General features: G+C 44.1%; 1 protein-coding gene across 1 annotated transcript in view; it reads right to left on the bottom strand.

Moving 5' to 3' along the window:
* Adcy2 (adenylate cyclase 2 (brain)) overlaps window positions 1-25,413 on the bottom strand; it is a gene marked incomplete at its 5' end in the record, with an annotated part of 386,357 nt that overhangs the window by 44,795 nt on the left and 316,149 nt on the right. Inside the window, 4 exons of the mRNA XM_005407072.2 lie at window positions 494-663; window positions 7,491-7,607; window positions 15,230-15,367; window positions 25,185-25,269. Of these exons, the coding sequence (XP_005407129.2) occupies window positions 494-663; window positions 7,491-7,607; window positions 15,230-15,367; window positions 25,185-25,269 (510 nt within the window). The remainder of the gene's footprint in view (window positions 1-493; window positions 664-7,490; window positions 7,608-15,229; window positions 15,368-25,184; window positions 25,270-25,413) is intronic.

The following is a 25,413-nucleotide window of genomic DNA, read 5'->3' as shown; positions in this document are numbered from 1 at the left end:
TATGACCACTCATTGTTTTCTAGTATTTTGCTCTGAATTAGAGCTAGTTTTAGCTCCTGGGGCCATTTGGTGATTTTGGGGGATATTTTTGGTTGCTGTGCATAGGGGTGAAGGGACCGTGATTAGCTTCCAGGGCATGGCAGAGGCCAAGGATGTCACCAAGCACCTTACACTGCACAGGAAAACCCCCCGTACAGGGAATTATTCCCTCCAAACTGTCAACAGGGCTGAGGACCCTGGGATGCTCCTGTCAATATGGTCCAGATTACAATACAGATTTTCTCTCTAAAGCACTTCATATCTTTTAAGTATATTTGATGACACATATTCCAAGTAATAATAAAAACACTCATCATCTTCCCGAGCTGTCCTTTCAAGGAAACTCTCACTCTGATTACCAATGACAATAGCACCGCTAATTTGCACTCAACCCACACTCTGTTATCAACATCCTATGGAGAACTAAAATCAGCAGGAGGAGGAAGCAGTTTACCTTTCGAACAGGACCTGGCTGTAGTCGTCCAGGACATGGGAGTGGGTGTGCAGCAGGATGGTATTGTAGCTCACCAGGGCCACCATCATGATCAGCATTTTCAGCTCATAATTCACCCTCAGGAACACCGAGCAGGAGATCAGCCCCAGAATGCAGCTGTATATGAAGTACTGGGACAGGAACATACAACAGACAGTTAGGCTCTCTTCTGAGAAATGGTGACACAGTTGAATTGAGGACCACCATGAAGTTCATGGGGTCAGCTTAGAAACCAGCTGTCAGAGCAGATGTCTGTTCCTATCCTCTGATCCAGAGGTAAATGCCCCAGTACACTGGATTCACGAGAATTACTTCTTCCATGCCTTTCTGACTCAGCCTGGCATGATAAATAAAGATAAGCATGTGCACTGTCAAATACTTCACAGGAACAAAACTTGACATTGAGGATATCATCATAAACAAATCTCATTTATGTCTTGAAAATGAAAATGTATAAACCCCTATACATTGATGGAATTAAAAATTATAGTACATGACATCTTTTCTGGCCATTCTTAAGTTAATTCTGAGGATATAAATCATTGCAGATAACTCTGTTCAAAGCACAAGAAAGTCCAGACACTTACTCTTACAGCATGTGTCTGTCTAGATGTCCCCCAACGTCCCATGTGGTTGTAGGTGGGGCTGTTCAGAGGTGGCTGGATCTAGAGTTTGTGACTGTGGGATTAAGCATGTGACACTGGGCTCAAGGCTGTGTGATTACTAAATTAGTCCACCAATTGGCTTGGCATGGTTCTGGGTGTGAAGAATTCGAGGCCCACCGTGGGTGTGCCTGCTGCTCACCCTAAGGGCATGTAGTCTGGATAAACAACAAGGGACAGAAAGAGGGCTGCTGTGCTCATCACTCACCGCTGCTTCACTACTTTGCTGCTTGATTGCCTTCTGCCTGCCATGAACTCTTTCCTCTTTGTGATGCTCCCCTGCCAAGCCACCCTACCTTGGAGCCATCCAGCTATGAACCAAACCTCTAAAAACTGTGAGCTGAAATAGACCTTTGCTCCTTTAATTTAGGGTGTCAGGTATTTTGTCTCGACAATGAGAAAAATAAGTAAGATTTTGCTAAAAAAAGACTCCTACATCAGAAGGTTTATCCACAAGAGAGAGGATTTAAAGTAAAAGCTGGGACCAGGGTAAATCGGGACTACCCTGAAAATCTGACATGAGGAGAAATGCAAGCATCCAGTGTGAGGCTGGATGTGGGTACGGTCCATCTCAGTCAGCAAGAAGCTGCCAGTGGGCCTACTGTGTTTCCTGCTTTCTCCCTGTCTGCCACACAGACAGCTGAGATGGGCGAGGCGTGCCCAGTCCAGCTTCCAGTGGTCTGACTTGCTATCTCACAGAGCTCCCGTCTGTTAAGGGTGGGTAACTACTTCTTTCCTGTGGACCACTGAGAGCACAAGAGAGCAATGACCATTCCCAGAAAGCCGTTATTTGCTGCTTGAAGGAATTTTGAAAATAAGGGGTTGTGTTATTATTTCAGCCTCCCCTGAACAGCAAGTGCACTCAGTAAAGTAAGGATTTTAATAAAATACATCAGACTGGTGTTTGATAAGTTTATAAACAGCTTCTTTGGTAAGCTACTCAATTTTAGTTTCATCATGTGGACGAGCCGCATGTGAATTGCTGCTTTTGTCCTTCCCGCTCTTCCTTGGGCTTCCTCAGCTAAAGTCATTTCATTGGAGCCATGTGGAAAGCAGTTCCCACTAATGACACAACTGGGTCACATTTGGGAAGTTACTACATCCTTTGCATGGAAGCCCCAGGGCTTCTCTTCATTTATGGGGACAGCATCTTAAGGGAGTTTGGACGCTGTGGCCACAATTTCTTCAATCCCCTGAGGCCAGTATTCTACTATTTGCCCTTGGTTCCCACTCATCACAGAGTATAGGAGGAGGCAAAAGACGGACAGAGAGTCTTGACGGGATTCATGGCTGGGGTAGGAAAAGGGCAGAATCACGAGAAATGCGCACATCTGCACAGGGAGTACCGGGCCTCGTCTAGCCCGCACTTGGACATCAGATCGGATTATCTGGGGGTTCCGCAGTTGTTTGCAGTTGCAATTCTGCAGGACTGCACCACTCAAATTGAACCATCCATTCCGTTGTGCACTCTGCCCTGGGAGGTGTGGACAGACAGACGGAGACAGCACTTGGACGGGGTGCACTGGTTTCTGTGGACATTAGTAGAATCTGGCTTTCCTTGCTGATGTCTTCTTTTTTGTTCCTTTTCCTAGCAAGCTGTCTTTTCATTTTTTTGAAAGTATTAGTCCATAATAGTTTGGAAATTAAAAAAAATAAAGGGAAAATTGAGCCTCCTCACAATGAGGGTGAGAAACACTGATCTGTAACCTGCTAGTCAGTTCGTAGTCACGAGGGTCCTAAAAGGAATCCGTAGAACCTGGTGCTCACCATGGGAGCTGGCAGTGGCCGGACACCCCTTGCCACTCCTGTCCTGTTGGATATGCCAAAGCACCTTGTTTGAACAACTGAGGCAATCCTGTATCTCCCTTATGTTACTCAGGGTGGTTCCAATGATAACACCCACCTCAGAGAATTCTCAGGGTGATTAAATACTATAAGCACAGTCCCTGGACTGGACCACAAGAAGCTGTACAGACTCTGCTATTACTATTCCAAACTTGGGGCTCTTTGCAAGTTTCAGTTTGTACCACAGTTCTACTTATAAACAATATGCTTCTAAAGGACTGTTCTGCTGAAAATTATCAACCAGTGCAGCCGCATAAAGAATGAGAAGGGATAATAAAGAAACACTTTTATGAGTGTACACTTGTATCAAGGTGTGTATATGAGCTTTGGGGCAGCTGGGAGCTGGAACATGATTGTAAAGGCTCCCCCAGTACCCCTAGTTTGAAATATGTGTCAATACCTGTAAAATATGCCTAAGATTTCACAATTTAAAATTCATTCTTAGGATTCTGGTACGCCTTTGTATTTCAGGGACATCTACTAAAATATACACAAAAGGTGATCAGATAGATGATGAACATTTAAACTAAAATATTTTGTTACAGCAAGAGACACATCACCATTAATCCCCTTCATTTTGAACACATGTGTTCCATCTTTCTTGCCACTTTCTCAAGCATCTCTGGAAGTCCACTTTCACGAGTGGTTTTACAAGGTGTTATGGTTGGTATCTAGAGGCCCTCCCCAAGCCTCACATGCTCATAGATGGGGTTTTTTGGAGATGGCTGGACCAAGGTATTTGAATGTGGATTAAGGGTGTGCTACTGGGATTAAGGTGTGCGGATTCGTCCACTAGTTGCCTTAGCATAGTTCTTGGTGTGGATAACGGAAGTCCTACCCTGGGTGAGGGTGACATCGATCAGTAGGCTTACAGCCTACTGGATAGACTCTAAAGGGAGAGAGGGAAGGCAGGCTTGTTACTGCTAGTGCTGCTTGCAGCTTTCTGCCTGCTATGCCATGAACTGTTTCTCCTCTGTGATGCCCTTTTGCGCTACTGTCTTGCCTTGGAGCCGGTTGACTACGGACTGAAACTTCTACAAACTGTGAACGGGAATAAATCTTTCCTTTTGTAACACTGGGGGTTGGGCATTTTTGTCTCAGCAATGAGAAAAGTAACTAAGACACAAGATGTGATAAAAAATATAAATGCTGTTGCCAAGTGCCATCCAACAGAGAGGGAAGACCATAACAACATGACAGTTCGTCTTATCACTTTATTCAACAAATCTAGCACTGTCGGACTTCTCAGTCTTTCCCAAGGTGAAACTCGCAATGAACAGTAAACACTGGAACAGATTCAGAACCTGAGGCAGCCATGACAACGCAAGTAAAGACACTCACAAAACTGCTTCAGAACTGCTCCAGAAAGTGGCAAGAACTATGGGAGGAGTGTGCTCAAAGTGAGTGAAGTATGTTGAGGGGGATTAATGGCAATATATCTTTCTCTGTAATAAGTTTTTTTTATTTGAACACATACCTTATTGTACTTTTTGCTCACATCTTATATATCAGTGACAAGGATTCCTTTAGTCCACTTTCTACCAAGTGGCATTTCTAGAATGCTTAGAGGATGTGCAGAGAGTGTTTGGTATTGCAAGGTAAGTTGGAAACCTACAGTCTGGCACAAAGGGGTATATGGAAGAGGGAGAATGAGGCAAGGAGGTGAGGCTGGGGTCCCTGAAGACCAGGATTCTCTACTACATAATTCAGCATACACATAGAAGAACAGGTGACCAAGGGTTCTAGAAGTAAGCTAAGTGGGCTACTGAACTGACTTCTATCAGAATATATTTACTAACAACCTGATTACTAGTCATTTTTACCACTTCTGGAGTAATTGATGTAATTGAGCCTACATTTGATGGCAAGAATTGTTGTTGTTATCTTGAGTAATTTAATTTACTAAAGTTTCTCTGGGCCTAGTTTACTCAATGGCAATATCAGAATTCCAGATAATATTTACATGACAGGGTAGTTTATTGGATGAAATGATATAATGCCTACAAATGCCTTCTCTGGTATGAAGAGCTTATCCTTTATGGTTTGACATTTTAACATAACCCTTTTTTGCTTGCTGCATCTGATGTTCAAAATTACTACCTGTAAAATAAGGATGCACGAAAATAAGGATCTCATAATCCCCAACATTCACATTTAGCTAATACTATTAGATCTACATATCTTTGCAGATTTTCTTTTGCTACTCATTATTAGCATAATTTTATTTTAGAAAATTATGATTATGCTGTTTGGAGTGGTTTTAAATAACACTTTTTGATTAATAATTTATCATACATACACATAATATTAAATATTTCTGTGTCTTGTAAATGCTAAGTATAAGTTTATTATGTGTTTATAAGAAAATTAATTGAAAACTTTCTTTTTCTAACCTTTAAGTTTTTTTTTTTCCTTTTTGTTGTTACATATATACTTGGACAAATATCCCTATGGGTAAATCTTCACATGTTGAAGAGTAATTTCCAAGAGTAATCTTGCAGGGTAAAAACTTCTCATGTGTTTATGCTTTTGTGGTGGCTACAATTATGAGCACTGAGAAAGGTCATGTCACTTTATGCTACCACCAGCCATGAATGGGGCACTGTTTGCTTGTCAGCCCGAGGCATGGTGTAACACAGGACTGCAGTGGTATGTACACATGGCATACACACACACACACACACACACACACACACACACAGACACTCCTCCGGTCTGTCAGGGAGAAGCGCAGTGACTGCAGGCTCCCGTGGGGCTCCTACAGGCCTGAAGCAATTATGTAGTTTCCAAGTTTCCATGCAGGAGGGATTCACCAGCCGGGGGCCCTCCTGGATAAGCCCAGCACAATCTGCTTTCTAAGGATCCGTGACTGAAATGGGGGCAGCCTGAGTACTAATCTTACCTACACTTTAAAGACCATTGTGTACTTTTTTCCAGAATCTTTTAAGGTTAATAAATGCTTCCTTTGCCCTAACTGGGTTTTTACTTGCTTGAATTATACTCACTCATCTTAATAAAATTCACAGTGCTGACCTTATATTTTAGTGATGCCAAGTACGGTGAGAGATTCTACTCAAACAAAATGGATGGAGAGATTCTTTGTTTTTAAATTCTTTTCAGCTATGCTTCTTTTCCTGTGAAAAGCACAAACTTTTAAATGTAAATTGCTACATCAATGCTGGGAGAATTGGTTGCCCTAGGACCCACTGGCCTAGGATCACGTAAGGTCCTTGCTAATGTCCGTGGCATAGGAGCAGGAGGTAAACTACATGACAAACTGACCTCTTCCCCTAATACACAGGGGAAGTACACAGTGCTCACAGGGAGATTATAGCGACTAAGCTCTCATGATGAAGCCTACCTCTTACTTTTCATACAACTTAAATGGAAAAGTCATATCTCATCCTCACTAGAGCTTATCATAATACTTAACTTGAGGACAAGGACTCCTTGGATAAGGGATGAAGCCTATGGCTCCTTTCTTCCTGAGCCTCAGGGACATTGCTATTGGACCTTCGTCACCGTACTCATGAGTGAGCAAGTGATGGCTTCAGAAACCTTGAGAGAACACCAGAGGACTTTGCTATCTGCACACAGAGCTGTGAGCTCTGTAGGAAATTAAAATCATGATGAGAAGAGAAAAGGACAAAAGCAATATATCAAGAGAACAAATCACTGAAAGAATAGACAAAGAATCTATTATTACAACTAATGAAGTTAAAAAAAATTGGTAGAAATCTTTGAAAGTATGTATATTAGAATACCTCCATAGGCCTCCCAAATAGCTCACACTAAAGCTGAGGCCTGGAGATAGAAATTAAACAGGAATAATCTGTGCTACTTTTAGATGATTCTTCAGAAAATGAAGAGGATTTAATCATTTTTCTTTTCATTAACAGTTTGTGAAAAAGACTAACAGTAAGTAGTTAATTTAATATTTTTTTTTTCAGTAAAAAGACTGATATGTTCAAAGTTTAAGAATTCCAATCAAGGCCCTCTGTGCCATTGGTTACAATGAGTCAGTTCACAAGAACGATTGAGCCACTGGGGAGGCAGAAATAGATCACACCCTATTATCACAGTGGTACATGGATAATATTCATTCTTTAGAGCAATAAGCAAAACCTATAAGCAAGATACCCAGAAGCTCAGGAGCGATGTCACTGGATACCATAGGACAAGACACAAGCTAGAAGTATGCTGCATCTGAGAGAATACAGACAAGCACTGTGGATGAAAGCATTAAAATAATACCGTGAGCTTGCCGATGTACGTTCAGTGGTCCCAGTGGACTGGGACTTGTAGCCACAGCCGACATTTATAAACTCAGGACCTACTCAGGGGTTGATGTGGAAACACAAAAGTCAAATGTGGAACTGAAGACCCTGTGTTGGGAAGGTTGCTAACAGCACACAGGAAAACAACAAAAGCATTGATGAGCGCGATCTTACCGGGAGGAAAAACAAATTTTGTGCACGCAGAATCGCTGCCTGGTTTGGTGAGGCAGAAAAATTTGCATTTGATGTATTGGCAGTTTGAAGGATAGTCTCGGAGTCACTCAAGAAAAACTGCAAACAGAAATGATTTTTTAAGTCAATTAATGCAAATTAGATAAAGATAGATATCAGGAGGGAGCTGTACTTAGGAATGACAGTATTGCCCGTGTGCAGTTGGCAGGATTGTTGATGTGGACAGTTGGTTTCTCTAAACTTCCAATGCTTATACCTATCATTTTCCCCTTTTTGAAGTTTTGGTAACTGCTAGCTCATAATTAAATAACTAGTCTATGCTTCACATTCAATAGAAAATTCTATATCTTCAATCCCGAAGAATATGTGTCAAACATTAAAAATGCATGCAGCATAGAGAACAGGGGTTGATTAGCTGATGTCACCATGGTCACAGAAATTCAACCCTACCACCACATCAGTGTCTTCAGAACACTTTCCTGCAGTATCCTGCCTTCTTGGTCCGGACAGTAAAGAGTCAATACAGTTCATGAGTTTTTGATCTTAAGAAAGGAAGTTAATTTTATGGGCAGGAGGCATTCACTGTCACCAGCATTTGTATCTATTACTTGTGAGTCCTCAGCAGTTCAGAACACGAAGGATTACACATCTGAGAGGATGGATGTTCTCAGGACTGTGGGAAAGATGATTATAATTAAAAGTACTCCAGAAAAGATAATGGTGATTAGCTGTTTTTTATTTTTTAAATGTTTCTTTGTACATGTTTGTAGTACATAAGGAGCACATTCATTGTGAGGAGTTGGGACGTGTAAACAGTACATCTTAGTTCTTTTCATATCCCCTTTTCCTCTTTTTCCTCCCCCTCTCTCCATCCCTGGGCTCCCTTCCCATTTGCAAAACAGAGGACAGCAAGCAGGGAGGCCAGCCTTAGCTCTTATGCAAAGGTCATTAACATCATTAGCATCTGACAAGAGTGTCAACCTGTTCTCAGGCAGAAGAAATAGCCTCACACTCCTCGTTTCTGTCTATGTCTCTGTCTCTCTTTTTCTCCCATAAAGAAGCTGTGGTAACCACTGTTTAAGTGACCAAAGACCACTGTCATAGAGCTAAGGGTCTACTACACAGGAATATTCTGGAAAGATATACCAGGAAATCATAACCTGTGCCAGGTTCCTTTTACTGAAAGAAATTGATCCCTTCTGTGAGTGGAGGTTGTGTTTTCTGCCTTGGGTTAAACATTCATATTCAACATTCAAAAAGGAAAAATTTCCTGTAACATTTCCATGGTTGCTTCTATTTGTATCCATTCATTTATTTCTTTTGATGGCACAGTTCTTATCAAATGCTTAAATTCATTTACGTAAGAACAAATTTATTTAGTATATTTCGGGGCCATGATTTTCCTATTCCAAGAGTGACACTAGAGGTAGTATTTCTACCATTTATGTCATTTGATAAAATGTAGCAAAATGATGGCTTAAATTCAAAGAAATTGAAATTTATTAACTGCTAAGAACTTATAACAAATGTACAACTCACTGAACCAAAAAAATGTGCTAGTTCTTTGGGGAAAAAATTATTATCAGGAGAAAAATGAAAGAGTTACTGCTTGGTAAACACTGAGTTCCAAAATGTTACAAATTTAGATTTGACAGACTCAAAATTCAATAGATTTAGAATGAAAGAATCAAGACACGACAAGTAAAATGAGACTGTTTCCTCAGTGGGTTCCTACCAAGGCCAGTTTTAGGCACTCAGGATCTTAAAATAATTAACATAAAGCTTCTTGGTTATATTGCCACATAGATTAGAAATTTAACCAGTTAACAAGAGGCATCAAATTCTTGCTGTAAGAGTAGAACATGATTTGTGAAAACCCTGTGTTGGCAAGAATGCTATACAATAAACATGATGGGGGCAGTTTGAAGCGTAGCGGAAACCTCTAATCAACTACCAGAAGAATGCTACCATAGCTCTGTCTGTGAAGTCTTCTTAGTACTCATTAAATCAACAAATTCTTTTAATTCCTTGTCCTTCTTTTCCAAGTAACATGCCTGCAACTCTCTCTACAGAATGAATTCCAAGCATTGTAATATTTCAGGGAACTCCTTGTTGAAATCATTTTAATTGACTAAATCTTTGGATATAACTAGAAAAGTGATGTTATTATCCTAACAAGATATTTTTACGAAGTGCTAGAGAATACTATACCTATTTAACTTCCAAATTGTACATTCCCCAAACAATTTGAAACATCAGAATTAGACATTTCCAATCCTGTTAAATTATGAATGTCTGGTTTCTTACAGTGTTTTATACCTGATGACATTGTTGTGTTTGCCATTTGGTTGGAATTAGAAGTACAAAGAGATTATGAGTTAATTAAGGCTAACTCCCTGTCTTTGGGGCTCACACATTTACATAAGATTACTTTATAATAAATCTTTTGGAGGTTTCTCAGAATAACTGCAAAATGATGTGGGCAATCACAAGGTGACACTGTCAAAGTGCCAGAAAAGCAATGGCAGGGCTGTCCAGCTTGTCAGACACGAATCTAGTAGTTGCCTGCAAACTAAACTGGAGAAAAAGTACAAGGTTATTAGCAATCCGATACCAAAGAAGTTTATATTTGAAAAACAAAGATGGATAATTAACTGTTTTTCTCCACTTTTAGTGAGGTATTTGGTATAACATAGGTGGTCCTCAAATGTTTAAAATATCTTAGCAAAATCTTACAGTTCACTTTGCCTGAAACTGACCTAGACATTTTGTCTTTCGCTATCAGTGTGTGATGAGATTTTTAAAAGCCAGTTCTTTGAACACACTGTTCTGCTGACCCCAGCTCTTGCAAAGGCTGTTAAAATGCAGACTTTGAAAAAATCCTAGTCACTAGAAGTCATGTGGGACTTCCACGGGGACTGGCTGCTTTACAGCCAACAGCAGAGGAACGCCATAGGCAGCTTCAAGCCAGCTCAGATCACCCCCAGTGCCTCTCTCTCCTCTGAGGTAATTAAAATAATGGCAGGGGAGGGAAGAGAAGCTGGTAGTAAGGACTGCCCAGTGCTGCCTGGCAAGATGCATGGTAAATTGACGCCTGCCTGCCACAGGGGGGCTGTAACAGCAGAAAGAAAATGAGCACCCCAAGGACAGTATGCTTTGCGAAGTAAGGCAGATCCCGAAGGACAGTGCCTGCAGGGGTCATCTAGTGGAGGCACCTAGAAGAGGCAGACGGGGCTGGAAGCAGCACACCAGTTCCAGGGGCTGAAGAGGGAGGCACAGGAAGCTGGTGCTTAATGGGTATGGAGCTTGCGTTTGAAGTGGTGGGCAAGTTCTAGAGATGGTATTGCACGCCGCTGAAATTCTGCTTAATGCTGCGCAGCTGTACACATACCAGTAGTTACGTGATTATTTTATGCTATATATTATGCAATAAAAATAAACACTAGGAACGAAAAAAAGAACACGATAGCATCCTTATTTTAATCCCTAAGAGAAAACTTAGCAATCACAGCGCTGAGATAGGAGGACCTGAACGAGGCTATGACTTTAAAAAAAGTTCTCCTTCTGGAAGCTTAGTGTGCTTCTCCATGAGGAGGAAGCAGGTGCGCCCCTTGCCTCCCAGCAACACCAAGCGGTGCGCTGCTGTAGAGCATAGAGCCCCGCGCTGCACTGCCTTGCAGGAGAGCGTGGGGAAGCAGAATTGCAACTTGCAGTGGGGCTCTGTGAGCCTGGAGATGAGTTCTCCAAGGAAATACTTAGGAAAATATAAAAACTGATCCTGCACGCAACAGTATCACTCCAGGAACAGCCAATGTGGAGTGGGATCTGGCACGAAGCCCCACAGTGAGGCAGCAGTAACCAGGCATGGGCGAAGATGGGATTCTCAGGCCCCTACCTGGTGCTGCTGTCTTCCAGCCCACCGCCCTGGCACCTGCGCCACTGGGGTCTCTTCTATGGTGCCAGGCTCCAGGGCTCTGCATGCTGCATGATGCCTGGTGAGGGGCAGGAGCCCCGGTACTCTGCCTGCCCAGGAGCAGGGGGGCCAGCAGCCCCAGGCACCTCTGAAAATCCCCAGCTGTGATAAAAGGCAGCCGCGTGGACCAGCTTTCTTCTGCTATTAAGAAGACATTACACAAAAGCTCTACCACTACATGGAATCACTTCCCTTCTGTACCTAAGGTCGACTTCCATGGCATTTATGGCTTATCTTTGACATGAATGACAGAGGAGCACCTTGATGGAAAAAAAGCCATGGATTTTATGACTTTAGGTGTTGATAAAATGGCATTTCTCCTGCTCTCAGGGAGAAATAACTGCGAGCAGCTGTGGCTTCCTCCCGTGTCCTTGGAGGGGTGGGGAAAGAAGGAAAGTAGCTCAGCTTCTTCCTTGCTCCACACAAGGTTGCTCAGTAGAGGGAGCAAAATCTTACTTCATCTCCTTCTCCAAGGTCATCCATTCTCCCGTGTCTGTGTCTTCCAGAAGCCTCTCTACGTCCCTCGGCAATGAGCCTCTTTGCAAAAAAACAAAACAACGCTGGAAGATGAATTTCTTCCCCAAGGGATCATAGTTACTGTGGATAGAAAGTCTCTGCCTAAATGCTCGGCTCCACAAACATTTATAGACGGTGACTAAACCGGCTGCCAATCATTACTAATTATCACATGTGAGAGATGGTTCGTTTGCAAGTCAGAGGCTTCTCACTTATATTCACTTGTAAAGAATTCAGTGATAGATCTTGGATAGGTCTTTTATCCTGATGATAAGGCAAACTAGATTTTAAAAAAGGTTTTCTTTTTCAAAGAGCGTGTGCTTACTTATTCACTCACTGCTTACATAGTCGTTCACTTGGTTAAGAGCTAATGAACAGATACTCCTTACACAGAAAGCACTTGCCTAAGACGTGTTGAAGAATATGTAAAAAAAAAACCTCAAAAAGGTATTGTTATGGTTTGTCTGTGCATCCCCCCAAAGCCTCATGCGGCCATAGGGCAGGCTTTTAGAGTTGATTGAGGTGTGAGAGCTACACCCACTCTGGGGTGGATAGTTGCACATGTAAGGGAGAGGAAAAGAGTGCTTGAGGCCATTCCTGGCTTTTGTGTTTTGTTGCTTTGGCTGTGTTCAGACACCATGAGCTGTAGCCCTCTGCTATGTGCCACTCTGCCTTATAATCTGCCAAGAATGGACTGAAACCTCCACAACTGTAAGCGAAATAAACCTTTCCTTCCTTAATTTTGGGCATCAGGTATTTTGTCCCAGCAACGAGAGAAAAGTAACCGAGATAGGCATCTTCCCGTGAACCCCAGTGTTCTTTATTCCTAACAGGCAGGACACAGAAACAGCCTAAGTGTCTACTGAATGGCTAAAAACACATGGTATAGAACATGACTTTTACTCAACATTAAAAAATAAGGAATCCTGTCTTTTGCAAAAGGATGAATGAATCTGGAGGACAGCATGCTATGTGAAATAAGCCAAGTACAGAAAGAAAGATACCACATGATCTCACATGGAAACAGAATCTGAAAAGGCTGGTCTCATCGAAAGGGGCCCGAGTGGTTGCCACAGTGGAAGGGAGGGGGAGAAGCAGGCCTAAGGGGGAAAGCTGCAGTCATGTAGCGGGATGAGTAAGTCTGTAGGTCTAATGTGAGGCTCTAATAGCTAATAACACTGTATTGTACACGGAAAGTGTGGTAAGGGAGACTTTAGACCCTCTTACATCGTCTTAAGACAATGGGTATGTTCAGTTGCTTCCCTGTGTGTACAAAGTATCATGTCATGAACCTTAATTATGAGAGCATCACCTCAGTCACTCCATCACTAGGGTGGACCTATACACCCCCTGGTGGCTCTGAGGACAGCTGGATTCTGCTGGTTCTCTGTTCTCCCATGGAGTTTACTTCTGACCCAGCTGGCTCCTGCCGTTTTACTCTGTCCACCTGCTCTGAGCGCACGGTGTGCCCTCCAGGGGGCTGGCTCTGAGCAGCAGGATGCAGGTCACAAAGTAGAGCACGGCAGCCCATTTTTAGAAACACAGTCCTGTGTCCATAGCCTGCTGCCAGTGGCCCTCGCCTGCCTCTCTGCCATCACCTCATGGTATCTTCACAATCTTGCGGTTTCCATAGCGCCTGTGCATCACGGACAGGGGCTGTCCTGGCTGGCTGGGAACATGTTAGCAGCAGGGCTCTTTCAGGAAAGTCCTACTTGTCCCTTTCTTAAGTTTCACATCCTCTGTTCCCAGCTTGAGGCTGCCCCCCTTCCACAGGCAGCAAGCACCTCAGGCTGGCGAATACGTCTCTACTTGGGCCCTGGCATTATAAAATCCTTCCAGAGAGGGTAATTGTCTAGGGAATTCTTGTTGTTCAGACATGGCGCCACTTCCTGGCTGCTTCACCCTCCACCTGGATAAGCCCTTGTTGGCATGCCTGGGTGCTTTAAAATGAGGCCTCCGTCCCAGAGAAAGGTCTTATCATTCATACCCCAGAATGTGGGTCTCAGGTGCTGCCAGGGTCCAAGAGGAAGTGGAGACCAGCCTAGTGCTGCTCGTGGATGCTATAGACCTGCAGTAGCAGGTCCATTAGCTGCTCTGCTGGAATCCCACACACCCACCAGGGCGGCAGGGAGGAGGAGAAGCAAGCTACAGCTTCTCGATCATGCCCCTCTTCCCCAAGATCCATTTCTAGGCAGGATGAGCAGATGGCAAGATCACTCCACCCTGGCTCCAGGTGGCAGGGGCCTCTCCTGATCTCCAGATAAGGCAGAGGAAGTGTAGACACTGAGTTGACCCTGTGTGCACACGCAGGTGTGGATCCACTTCATCAGTCTTATCGCCAATGCTTGTTAATACACATTTTGCTTCCTCTTAGATCCCGAATTCCTGCCTCCTCATCTGTTACCCGCCTTCTCTTGCCCCTTTTTTCTGCAGGGGTGAACCCTGCTCCCTGCCCACCCTCCGCCTAGCAGGCCCTCATGGTTCTTCCTCGTCCTCTCCATTCGCTTTTGTTGCTGTCCAGTGTGTTTTAGAACGGGACAGTACAGGTCTCCCGGGCTTACTGCGTCCCACACTGCAACACGTAAACTGCCAGGGCACTTTCTGGTGGTGACGATGGTGACAATGACGATGATGATGATGGTGTGAGAATAATAATAAGGATGCATCTCCAAGTATGTCCATGGCCTAAGTGTCTATTTTGAGGGAGATACCAGTAGTAATGATGATACTAATAATAGTAAGAATGGATGCTGGTTCTAAGCTTACAAAATGCCCAGTGTTGTCCTAAGTGTGCTGGGAATTTCAGCACACTGGATTCTGAGAACTGTCGTGGAGGAGAAGGCTCAGCTCTCACTTTCAAGAAGGGGAAATGGAGCCTTTGCGGTTTAATGAAGACCTCTCCCCATGGGCGGGGCTGGGGCCTGAAATCAAGGCCTTTTGACTGTGCTCTTACACTTTCCTAGTTCGCTGGCTCTGATGTCACTCGTGACCAGCATTCCTGTCATGCCCATAGCTTGGCCAGCAGCTTCCACACGCACAGAGTGGGCACCTGCTGCAGGGAGCCTCCCTGTCTCTCGGGGCGGCTTGGGAAAAGCTGGCCCATTCCTAGAGAGCTACTGCTGCAGCCGTGAGATGCTGCACTGAACTGGCATCACCCAAGGAATATGGGTAGGTTTCCAGGATGGGGCTGGCACAGGCCCCGGAAGGCCAGAGTGCCCATCCTGAGTCTTACCATGTTGAACACAGCCATGGTCAGAATGATGGCCGTGGTGACAATGGTGAGGGAGATCCGTGGCCAGGGGCGGTTCGCGATGATACCCGAAGACTTCAGAAGCCACATGAAAGAGGCGGAAGCTTTTTTGCTGCATTGCTGGGAAGAGAGAGAAAAAGGAAAGGAAATGCATTGCTAGTGAGCGTGTCGTCTCATGGTTAGGAGAGACAATGACGACGTGAACAACCCAAGAAGCATCAGCTGTTTGTGAACTAAGCGAGCGGATGCTGTCCTCCCCCTGAGAGACGTACCAAGTCACAAACCTCATCATGATTGGCGTCCTTGTCACACATGAAGAACAGAATGAATTTCTGTGATGTGACAGTATGATATGCATGTAAGTCTCTTAAAATAGACCCGGGTTTATGTTTTTAAGTCATGCTTTTGGCAGAAGAACGGTGTTGGTTAATTAAATCTCTCATCTGAACAGCAATTACAATTTCAGCTGATTCATGAGGGAAACAGGCCAACATGTCTCCCACCCTTTTTTGCTGCGGGTGGGAAGCATCAGAACTGAGATACAGCCTGGTCCGGTTTGGTGCCTGAACCTGTGAGACAACATCCAAAGTCCCAGGTGTGAGGTGTGAGGGCTTTGCCACATCCTGTCCTGCAAGGCTTTCTCCCACTGCGCTTGGCATGGAATCTAGGGCCTCCACACTGAGCTAAATCGCTATCCCTTTTCTAATTTTCATTTTGAGGCAAGGTCTCGTTATGTGGCTAATTTTCCAGGTTGGGCTCAAACTTGAGATCTTTCTACCGCGGCCTCCCAAAGTGTTTGGAGTACAGGTGTGCACCATCATGCCTGACCTCTGAACATACAATATAAAATTTACTCTCAAAATCATTTCAAGTGTATAGTTCAGCCACATAGACTATATTCACATTGCTGGGTGATAGCTCTAGAACTTTTTCATTTTGCAAAGCAAACTCTACCCATTGAACAAGAACTCTCCATCTTCCCGTCTTCCCACACTGGACCCCACACTTTTCCTTCCTGTTTCCAGGATTTTGACCCTGATGGCCCCTCATGTAAGTGAATTCATGTAGTACTGCCCCTCATGTAAGTGAATTCATGTAGTACTGTCCCTTCGTAACTGGCTACTTCACCCAGCATAATGTCCACAAGGGTCATTGTAGTGTGGTACAGGACACAATTTCCTTTGAAGGTTGGACAAAATCTTGCTGCAAGTATATATGCATTTGGTTTACCCATTCACCCGCTGAAGGACATGTGGCTTGTTTCTTAGATCTGTGAACAATTCTGCCGTGAGCACAGCTGTTGGAAAAGCTCTCTTCGTACCAGGAGGAACTGAGGGTTTAGGGATTGGTAGCAAGTTCCCTCACCATTTACCACGGGCACACACAGCTCAGGGGCTCTCTGAAATGAGTGCACCTCAACCTGAGAGCTACCTCTCAGTGGAGGCACCGCTGCAATTCCCACCTCAGTCCAGGCGCCAGGACCCAGGTACAGACACTTTCACCAGGGATGGGAATCACAGGCATGACATTATCTGATATGACAGGTGGTACTTAAGAGCTTCTCAAAAACCTGAAGTTTGACCTGGATGCTAATGAGGCTGTTGCCCCAAGGCTCAGGGTTCTGGAAGCATAAAAAAGTGAAGACTTAAAAAACTCCAAAGAAGAAGTAAGGACATGATGCCCTTAGACTCTCTGATCTGTTGTACTAAGTTAATCTAATGGTAAATCTGGGGTACCACCAATAAAAGTCAAATAGAAGGCACACTTGAGAAATGCTAGCAGACACCACCTGTACTTCTCCACTTCTTTCACATTTTCTTTCCAGTTATTCTGAAAAATGCTGTTGACATAGCACTGCAGTATGTTTAATGTCCACCCAACAATCAAATGAGATTAACATAGGTTGAGAGGTGGTTAGAAGGGTAGAGGGTCAGCCACCAGCCCTCAGAGCTGTGCAGGGCCTTTCTGCAAGTTATTTATCCTCTTTGGCCTCAGTTTTTCCATCTGTAAAATGGGGAGCATGGCAATATCTGCCTCTGGCTTTTTCAGAGGTTGCAGAGTGGCACAGGGCAGGACTTCCCAGTGTTAGCCTTGCATGCATTTTTGAAGAAGAAAACATGGTATTCCTCAGAAATATTTGAGGGACTAAAAACCAATTTGCTTTATACCTCACTGAATATCAGCAATAAAAGCCATTATTTCTCTTCCTTCCCACTTGGTCTCTTTCCCCTCGCAGGTCCTGATGTAGAAGATGAAGGGCACATAGCCCAACTAGCGAGCCCGCATTTCAGGTTTGCTCCTGGAGTGATTTTCCCTGCACTTCCCCGATTCCCCTGTGAGCCTGTTGGGGCTTGAGCCAGCACTGCCCTGAGAAGTAGGGCTGCAGGAGCTGAGCAGCTGGTGTGGGAGGGGCACTGGGGCTGCAGGGCATTTTCTCACTGGCAAAGAAGGAGCCAGCTCTGCACTTCACCCTTCTATCCAACCCCTGAGTTTTAACAAGGCTTGGCAGTGGCCTTAGACTTGTCAAAGAGCAGGATGTCCCTAGTGCTCTGCACAAATGATCTCAGAATTCCAGGCAGCTAGGAAATACGCCTGGGGCATGCGCAGCATGGCTGGGTGGGCGGAGATCTCCCCTGCAGTGAAGGAGGGAGCCTCCTTCTGAAGCTCTGGGTCTCTTGAGGAGTCTGAGGCACAGCTTTCTACCTTCTGCAGGCCCCGGACAACATGTTCTTTCCCCCATGTGTATAAAAAGCCCACCACCTGGGTCTGCAGCACAGGTTCTCCTGCAGGACACTCCTGGCCCGACCTTGCAGATCAGTACTTGTACCTGAGCTCTTTTGTCTGTCTCTTGGTGATTTCCCTTCATACCTGTCACTAAGGTCATGAACACACTCAGCAAACATCGGTTGGGTTCCTCCTGCCTAACAAGACCCAGCACCCTCACTGTGCTCAACCAGCTATGGGTGTGGCTGAGGACGGCACATCAGCTAAGACGGCCCCATGTGGACGGTGCCTAAGTGTCCTTCAGCGGAGGCCTGACCGAGGGCTGTGGCTTACACTAGACATAAGAGAGAAGGTTGATTCACAAAATATGAGTGAGAGAAATAAATCTCCTTGTAGGAAATTCAAGTGCAACCAGATAATCAAACCTCATGTGAACATCTTCAGGACATTAACGCCATGGGCAATTATAGCTTCACGTGTTCCTGCGGTTCAGAACAAAGGCCTTTAGCCAATTACAATCAAGTAGATGCTCCTTTGGGTAAACAGTCAAAAGCACATGGTTTAATGAAAAACTGAACCACCATATTTTTCAGACAAGATTTTAACGTAGGGTCTGCTTTCCTGGTAATGATTCTTACTCTGTCACGCTGATGTATTTATGACTTTTCTAAGCTTTAAAACATTGCATTACTTAAACCCCACCCAACATGTGAATCTTGCTTTTTTAGGCTCACCATCCTCTTATTTTTAAAAATGAGCACTAATGAAACTGCGAATGTGGCTTACCTTTGTAAAGATTAAATTAAATTCTGAAGAATGAATTTTGTAGCTCAAGGATACCCGCAAGATATTCAAATTAAGAAAGGGAGAAGTGAGGCAGAAGGAATGTTTTCAGTAGGTTTTTTATATTCCCGCGGAAGGTCTGTGTGTGTAGGATTAAAAATGTTAATACACAGATCACTCCCTTTCTGTTCTGCTCGTCCTCCCAGCACTAACTCTTGAACAGGGTTTGCCTGTGAATGTGTGTTCCTTCTTCTTCTGCATCTCCCCGTACTTTTAGTGCCAGTCCTGTGCTTGCTGGTGGTGAGTGTGGCATTGCCAGCCAAGAGCATGTCTGACTTCTACAGGAAGATGCAGTATTCAGCAGCATCAGTGAGCAAAAAAGTCGTTAACAACAAGAATTAGGATAAGAATGAATAATTCAGGCAGCTCAAGTTCAGAGGAAAAATTTAAACCATATCAGCATGAGTGATGGCAAGGGATCCTCAGACTTAGAAGAAGGTCCCTGCATTATTCCCCAAGGTGCAGATATTAATGGGTCTTGTTAATTATGTGCACGGGTTATAGGTTTTAAAGCAAAACCCAAAATGAAAACCACAGATCAGGCTAGAACACAAAACTTCTAAATTACTTGAGAGAATAAAAGAGGATAAACTACATTGGGTATAGAGAGAAGGCCAAAGAGGAGAAAAACATAAATGAAAGGAAAGAAGAAACATGGTAGATTAAAACACACACACACACACACACACACACACACACACACACACACACAAGCTATGACAGTAATTACAATAAATGGGAATGTATCACAATAGTTAAATCAAAGACAGAGATTTTTAGATGACAGACACTCACATAAGGCTGGATGTCATTTACTAGAGACACTCCCAAACCCGCACATGGACAGGGAGCAGCTTAGTGCAGAAATATCGGAAAAGGAACAGCAGCAAACCCAACTGAAAGAGGGCTGCAACACTGTTTTCACATTAGAGAAAACAGACTTCAAGGGAACAGCTCTCCCAAGGGGCATAAAGCTTTCCTATTTGCTGGTGTGCGACCTACTTTTCCTTTCCCAGGATGACCTCCGAATTGGTGCTTTCATCTCTGCCTGGAATAAGGTGGGGGAAGGCACTCTGTTATCTCTGCTATACAAAGCACAAGGTAGTAACAGTGGGAAGAAAAACATTTTTTCTGATGTTTTCTAGCATCTTTGTTTGCTGTGTCTGGTATACTTGTTCTAAAGAAGTTTTTTTTATTAGTGGTGTTTTTGGTTAGAGTCTCTCTCTTATATTTGGTATAGAGATGTAAGTCCATCTCAGGTAATTTAGAGACAAACTTGACAGTAACCACAAACTTATTACAATTACTACAGTGACAACTATCTACAGTTGTTCTTTTATCACCAATTTCATTGAAAATGTGAACCCAAATCTCTTCAGTTTGTTTCTGCCTGGATAAAATGCTTTGTTTATCAAATAAAACATTTCTATAAACTTTATTGCACATAGAAATATTTTGCCAAGCATTATTATTCTTAAGGGTATTTTTCAAAGTCCAAATGCAGTTATAGACGAATCTTTTCATTTTATTAAATGGCTTTGAAATGGCTGGAGTTATGGTTGTAAGTAATGTGGCCCAAGAGCTGAATAATGCATATCAGGAGACCAGAATACAGGAGATATGAACAGGTGCTATGTGAGGTTACCTTGACTTCCCAGTGTGATCTGGGCCAATAGGTGCTGAGCAGACATCACAAGGTGACCTCATGATCTGGGCCAATAGGCGCTGAGCAGACATCACAAGGTGACCTCAGTGTTACCCAGCCCATGTCTATGAACATGAACATCCCAACCCAACACGGAGCCCCGTCTGCTGGTGACTTTGTACACCACCTGACCCTCTGGAACCTGTCTTCAGTGTTTCAAGTTTTTGTTCCAATTCTGGCTCCAATATCTGTTCACTGCTCACCACTAGGCAAGGGAGGTAGCACCTGCAGGTGTCCTTGTCATGAAGTATGAGGTGGATGCTCACTCCAGTGGCCCTTGTGAGAAGTGAGCCAGTATATGCTGAGTGTCTGACAGGGCAAGTAGCCCTGTTTAGCATGACATTTATTAATTAGAATTGCAACCGGTGCTGAATTGGGACAACTCATGGGGACTTGCCAACCTCCCTCCGAGCAGTACTTTGGATTAACGCTGAATGTTCTAATACAAGGGCACAGGAGCACAGCCATGACATCCACGGGTCTGCTCCAAGGTGCCCATTCCTTCCTCAAGAGACCTGGTTATGACCTTTCCACATTATCCTTCATGGGGCAGCTTTGTTCTCAGTGACTGGAAGTGGAAACTCAGGCAAGGGCATGGAGTCCTGGCCCTTCACTCACAAACTGAGCTGCTGGACAAGGCTACCACTGTTTTCCTTTCTGCTCTTAAGTTTTCCAGTTCTGAACTGCTAATCCACATCAGAGAGAAAGCACAGCCCCTCAGAGGGCACCTGGAGGCGCCTGAGGAGACCTGGTGCTTGAGGACACAGGGGTGACAGGTAGGCAGGAGCTTGGGGGATGCTAAGCAAACTGTAGCCACCCTGAGCTGAATGCAAAGTTTCCAGCCTGGAAAGGGTCCATCTGGGTGAGAAGCGGGCTGGGATATTTTCTGAGCAGTGTGCCAGGAACCTGCACTTAGGTGTCACCTGGCATTCTGTCAAACTTCCTGACATTAAATATTTATTCTGTCCTTCAAGTTCCCCAAGTATCACAATGAACAAAGTACAGCTGAGATGAACTCGAGGCAGACCTCTTTGTCTAACAGGGTAAGATTCAAAACGGGAAGCCCCACCAGCCAGGAGGAGGGAAGCTGAGGGAGGAAGAGCTGGGCTCTTTGGAGCCAGCCCACGAAGGTTAGCAGACTACTCCCATCTGAGGCAGCCTGAAGCTGTCAGTATTGAGGAATTCAGTGCTGAAGAGTGAGTCATTTCCACGTGGCAAGCCACAGTCTCCATTCCGTCGCTCATTCATATTCACTCGCACGTGTAACCTCTCCCCATGCAGGAAATCTGCGGAAAGAAGGGTGTGCAAAGCTGGCTGGGGTGTGGCTCACCCTGCCTGGGCATCTGAGAAGTGAGGGAGCAGCTCTCCCACGGGGGCAAGGAGGGTGTAATAGGAGTCCGCATAAGCAAAGCCAGAGGTGCAGCAGCATTTACGCAGCATCTGCTTGCTGAATGTGTGCGTGTGGACAGCACTCTGCGGGGCCCAGTGGAGAATAGAAAGGAAGCTTAGACCATTCTTGTCTTAAGGAACTTACTAGACATAGAGGGAAACAACAGAGAAAAATCAGAAGTCAAAATGTCTTGCAAAAATTGAGGCTAAAATATGCGGCACAGATCCTACGTCTCATGGTACCCAAGGAAGAGCCCATTACACTGGCTCGTGTGCGTTCTGAGAGGGTTCCAAGAGGCAACAGGCTCCCAAGCCCACTTCCGGGGCCCCTCAGCCGGGGTAGAGGAGCTCTCCTTGGGGAAGGCGCAGGGTCAGGAACTGGGCTTCTTATAGCAATAGTGGCAACAGAAAAGAAATTTCCTGGCATAATTTTAATCATGTTACTGATCAAATATCTATGGTTTTCTAGCAACAGGAAAAAATTGCGTTTCATTACCATGTATATTTTTTGTTAATTTGGATGTTTTTCTACCTTTTTATCAAACCCAGCTATAAAGCAACCAATAGATTTTTTTATTAGTGCATGTGTGTGATAGGCAGCGATTATCTTCAGCGTAGGGGGTTGGTACGTACACATATTGCATCTTGATCGTTTCTGCCTTCTCTCTCCCTCTGCCCTCCCCTCTCCCTCCTTCATAGACTCCCTTCCCACCTCTCCTAAGACTGCTCCCCTGTTTCTCTTTTTGTGTAACAGAAGGTGACAAGGACAAAGCTCTGGGAATAAAAGTATTAGCCAGGCTTACCTTTGTAAGAGTGGCTTACTCTAATTCTTCCCACAGAGAATACCAGCATTACTAGATCAACACAGCCTTTGACATTTACGTTTTCAGAAGGGTAGCAACATACAGTGGCAGAAGGTAAGTCTGGGGTATTCAATATTCTTGTATAAGTTTAGTATTTAATTCATAAATAAATGCCAGTCACTGTGAAACATCACACAATTGGTAGGTTTTCAAGAGGCCAGGGAATGAGCAGGTACAGTGCAGCAATATTTACGGTCACTGTGGAATATTCATGAAATAAATAGTTTTGGACTAAATTTGAAGGATAGAATATAAAGAACAGCTCATCCTTATTAGTCCAGCTGTTCATTAATAGTCTGATGTTGAGTTTAAAAATCCATATGGAATGGTTTAAAATAGAACCTATTATTGGGATGATAATTTTTCCAGAATTTTATACTGATTAAGTCTGGACAAGAAATCACAGCTGGCCACTGGGGGGAGACTCATTCTCAGATCTGAGTGCCTCACATTCAGGAAGTGCAGGACCTCAAGTTCAACCCCCTGGCAGGTGCACCATACGGGCTTCTTGGAAGAGGGGAAATGGTACCAGCACGTTTGCAGTCTCGATAGTTTCTCTCTGAGACACAGCTTAGCCCAAGAGAACTTCGTAGCATGCAGTGTATGGTTGCCCGGGTCTCGGGAAGCCCCCAGGAAGGGGAGGCATGAGGAACTACGGGTGCCATCTTGGCAGTCCTTAGGGACCATCACTGAGCACAGGAGGGATCAAGAATTGTGATGGGGCAACAGGGAGAAGGGATTGTCCCAGGTCTGGGAGGGGAGAAATTGACAGCAAGCAACCTTCCCAACATGGTAAAGTTTTTTCACAGAATTCCTGTTTGCACTTCCAGCCCTATGCTTCTTTTCTATAACAATGTAGACAGTGGAAAGCAGCAACTACAAAGCCTAAATGTACACCATGCTCCACATGCACATGACTGTATGCTTTGGAATAGAACATGAAAAACATGCTTTCTTAGGCACAAGAGTGTAAACTTTTAATTAGAACAAGGTTGGGATATCCAATGGACCCACAATAAAAGGCTGGGAAATGAGCCCCAGAAGACTTCTGGGAAAAAGGGACAGCAGAGAGGGCATGTGCCTTTCCACCTGCGGGAAGGGCTGGGGGGACGCGGGGAGCCAGGCATCTGTGCGTACGAGGCATTCTAGAACTTTGACACGGATCCCTATCTGAGTGGGGCCCTACCCACCCTGACCCCTCCTCTCCACAGCCTTGACTGCCTTCAGGAGATTTCCAGAGACTCCATATACTCTACGTACATTACAGTAAGTCAGAAACCACAGTCCCATTTTGAGAAGAATTTTCAGTGCAATTTGAATCACCTAAACCATCAGATAGTGAACAAAATCACAAAAGTTTGCTAAAGTACAAGGCCCAGGAGGCAAAGGCAGAGGCATGCTCTGGAATCTTTACTCTTCCTGCTGAAGGATGCCAGCCCATCAGACTGGAATGCAACCTGTGATGTGACCTCCAGGATTACTGCATTTTAGAGCTTTAGAAGAGGGTGAAGGACTTTAAGAAGGCTTATGTCACTGTACCAACATCACCAGGGGTGACACCAAAAACCCAAGTGATAATATAAGCAGATGATATAACGTGTGAACTCACAGGATGAGAAAAAGGGCACCTTGTGGCTATAGTGAGCCCTTAGATGGTCATGAGACTGCAAGCCATGGGCTGCCTCTGTTTTGTCCAAAACTCAAAGTATAATTGGTAAATAAATCACGAGTTTGAAAACATGAATATATCCACAGGCATTCTTGCTTTAACTCATCTTCAATCAACAAAATGAAATCCTGGCTTACCTTTGGGGTCTTCCAGCTCCTTATTGACTTTCTTAGGACAGTTCTCATAAAGCTATGGATAACTAGCTATACTTGTTCTATGCTCAGAAATAAACTTTAAATTCTCATATGTGGAACTAGCATTTAAATTACAAGTCTACAATAGCTGGCTTAAATGAAAACACTACTAAAAGATACTTTAACACTTGTTATCTTGAACTATTCCAAACTTTTATATCTTGAAAGTGGATGTAAATGATGCATTTGGTCTTAATTTTAATGTATACATGCAAGGCTTCTTGTAATACTTATACTCACAGCTACAAGTACTCAGAAAACTTAAAAGAGATGATAAAAATGTTAGTAGAAATAAATAAGCAAAAACATGATTTTGTAGTGCGACACCCACCATTTTAAACAATCTTCATATTAGCATCTGAGTCGTCTATGAACTATCCCTGTTTACAGCCTGGATTTTTGGTCTGAGGGATGCGAATTTCTTGGTTGTAAAGTAGATCCAGAAATGTGAACTAACAAGCTAATTGTTTCTGAAAGTTTTAAGCAAGAAATTCATTTTTTTATAGAACAAACACACCTTTCAAAGAAGTTCTGTATCTGAAGTACCTACCAAAAGCTGCCCAGCAAAGCAGACGAAAAGGATGAAGGCCAGTGAGAGGAACGCAGCTCCAAAGGAAATGCCCAGGATGGACGTTCTACCAGGAGACAAAAAGCAGTATGTTAGGGTGAAGGTCATGTCTACATTCTGAGAGCTTCCAGCAATACTTTGGCTTTACTGGGGCTTAAATAAAGGAGGACTGCAATCCTCACTGATTACTGTGAGAAATGAAAATGGACTT

The sequence above is a fragment of the Chinchilla lanigera genome, unplaced genomic scaffold (genome assembly GCF_000276665.1).
Source record: "Chinchilla lanigera isolate Chin_1 unplaced genomic scaffold, ChiLan1.0 scaffold00103, whole genome shotgun sequence".
NCBI lineage: Eukaryota > Metazoa > Chordata > Mammalia > Rodentia > Chinchillidae > Chinchilla > Chinchilla lanigera.
This window is presented reverse-complemented; position numbering and strand designations above follow the sequence as displayed.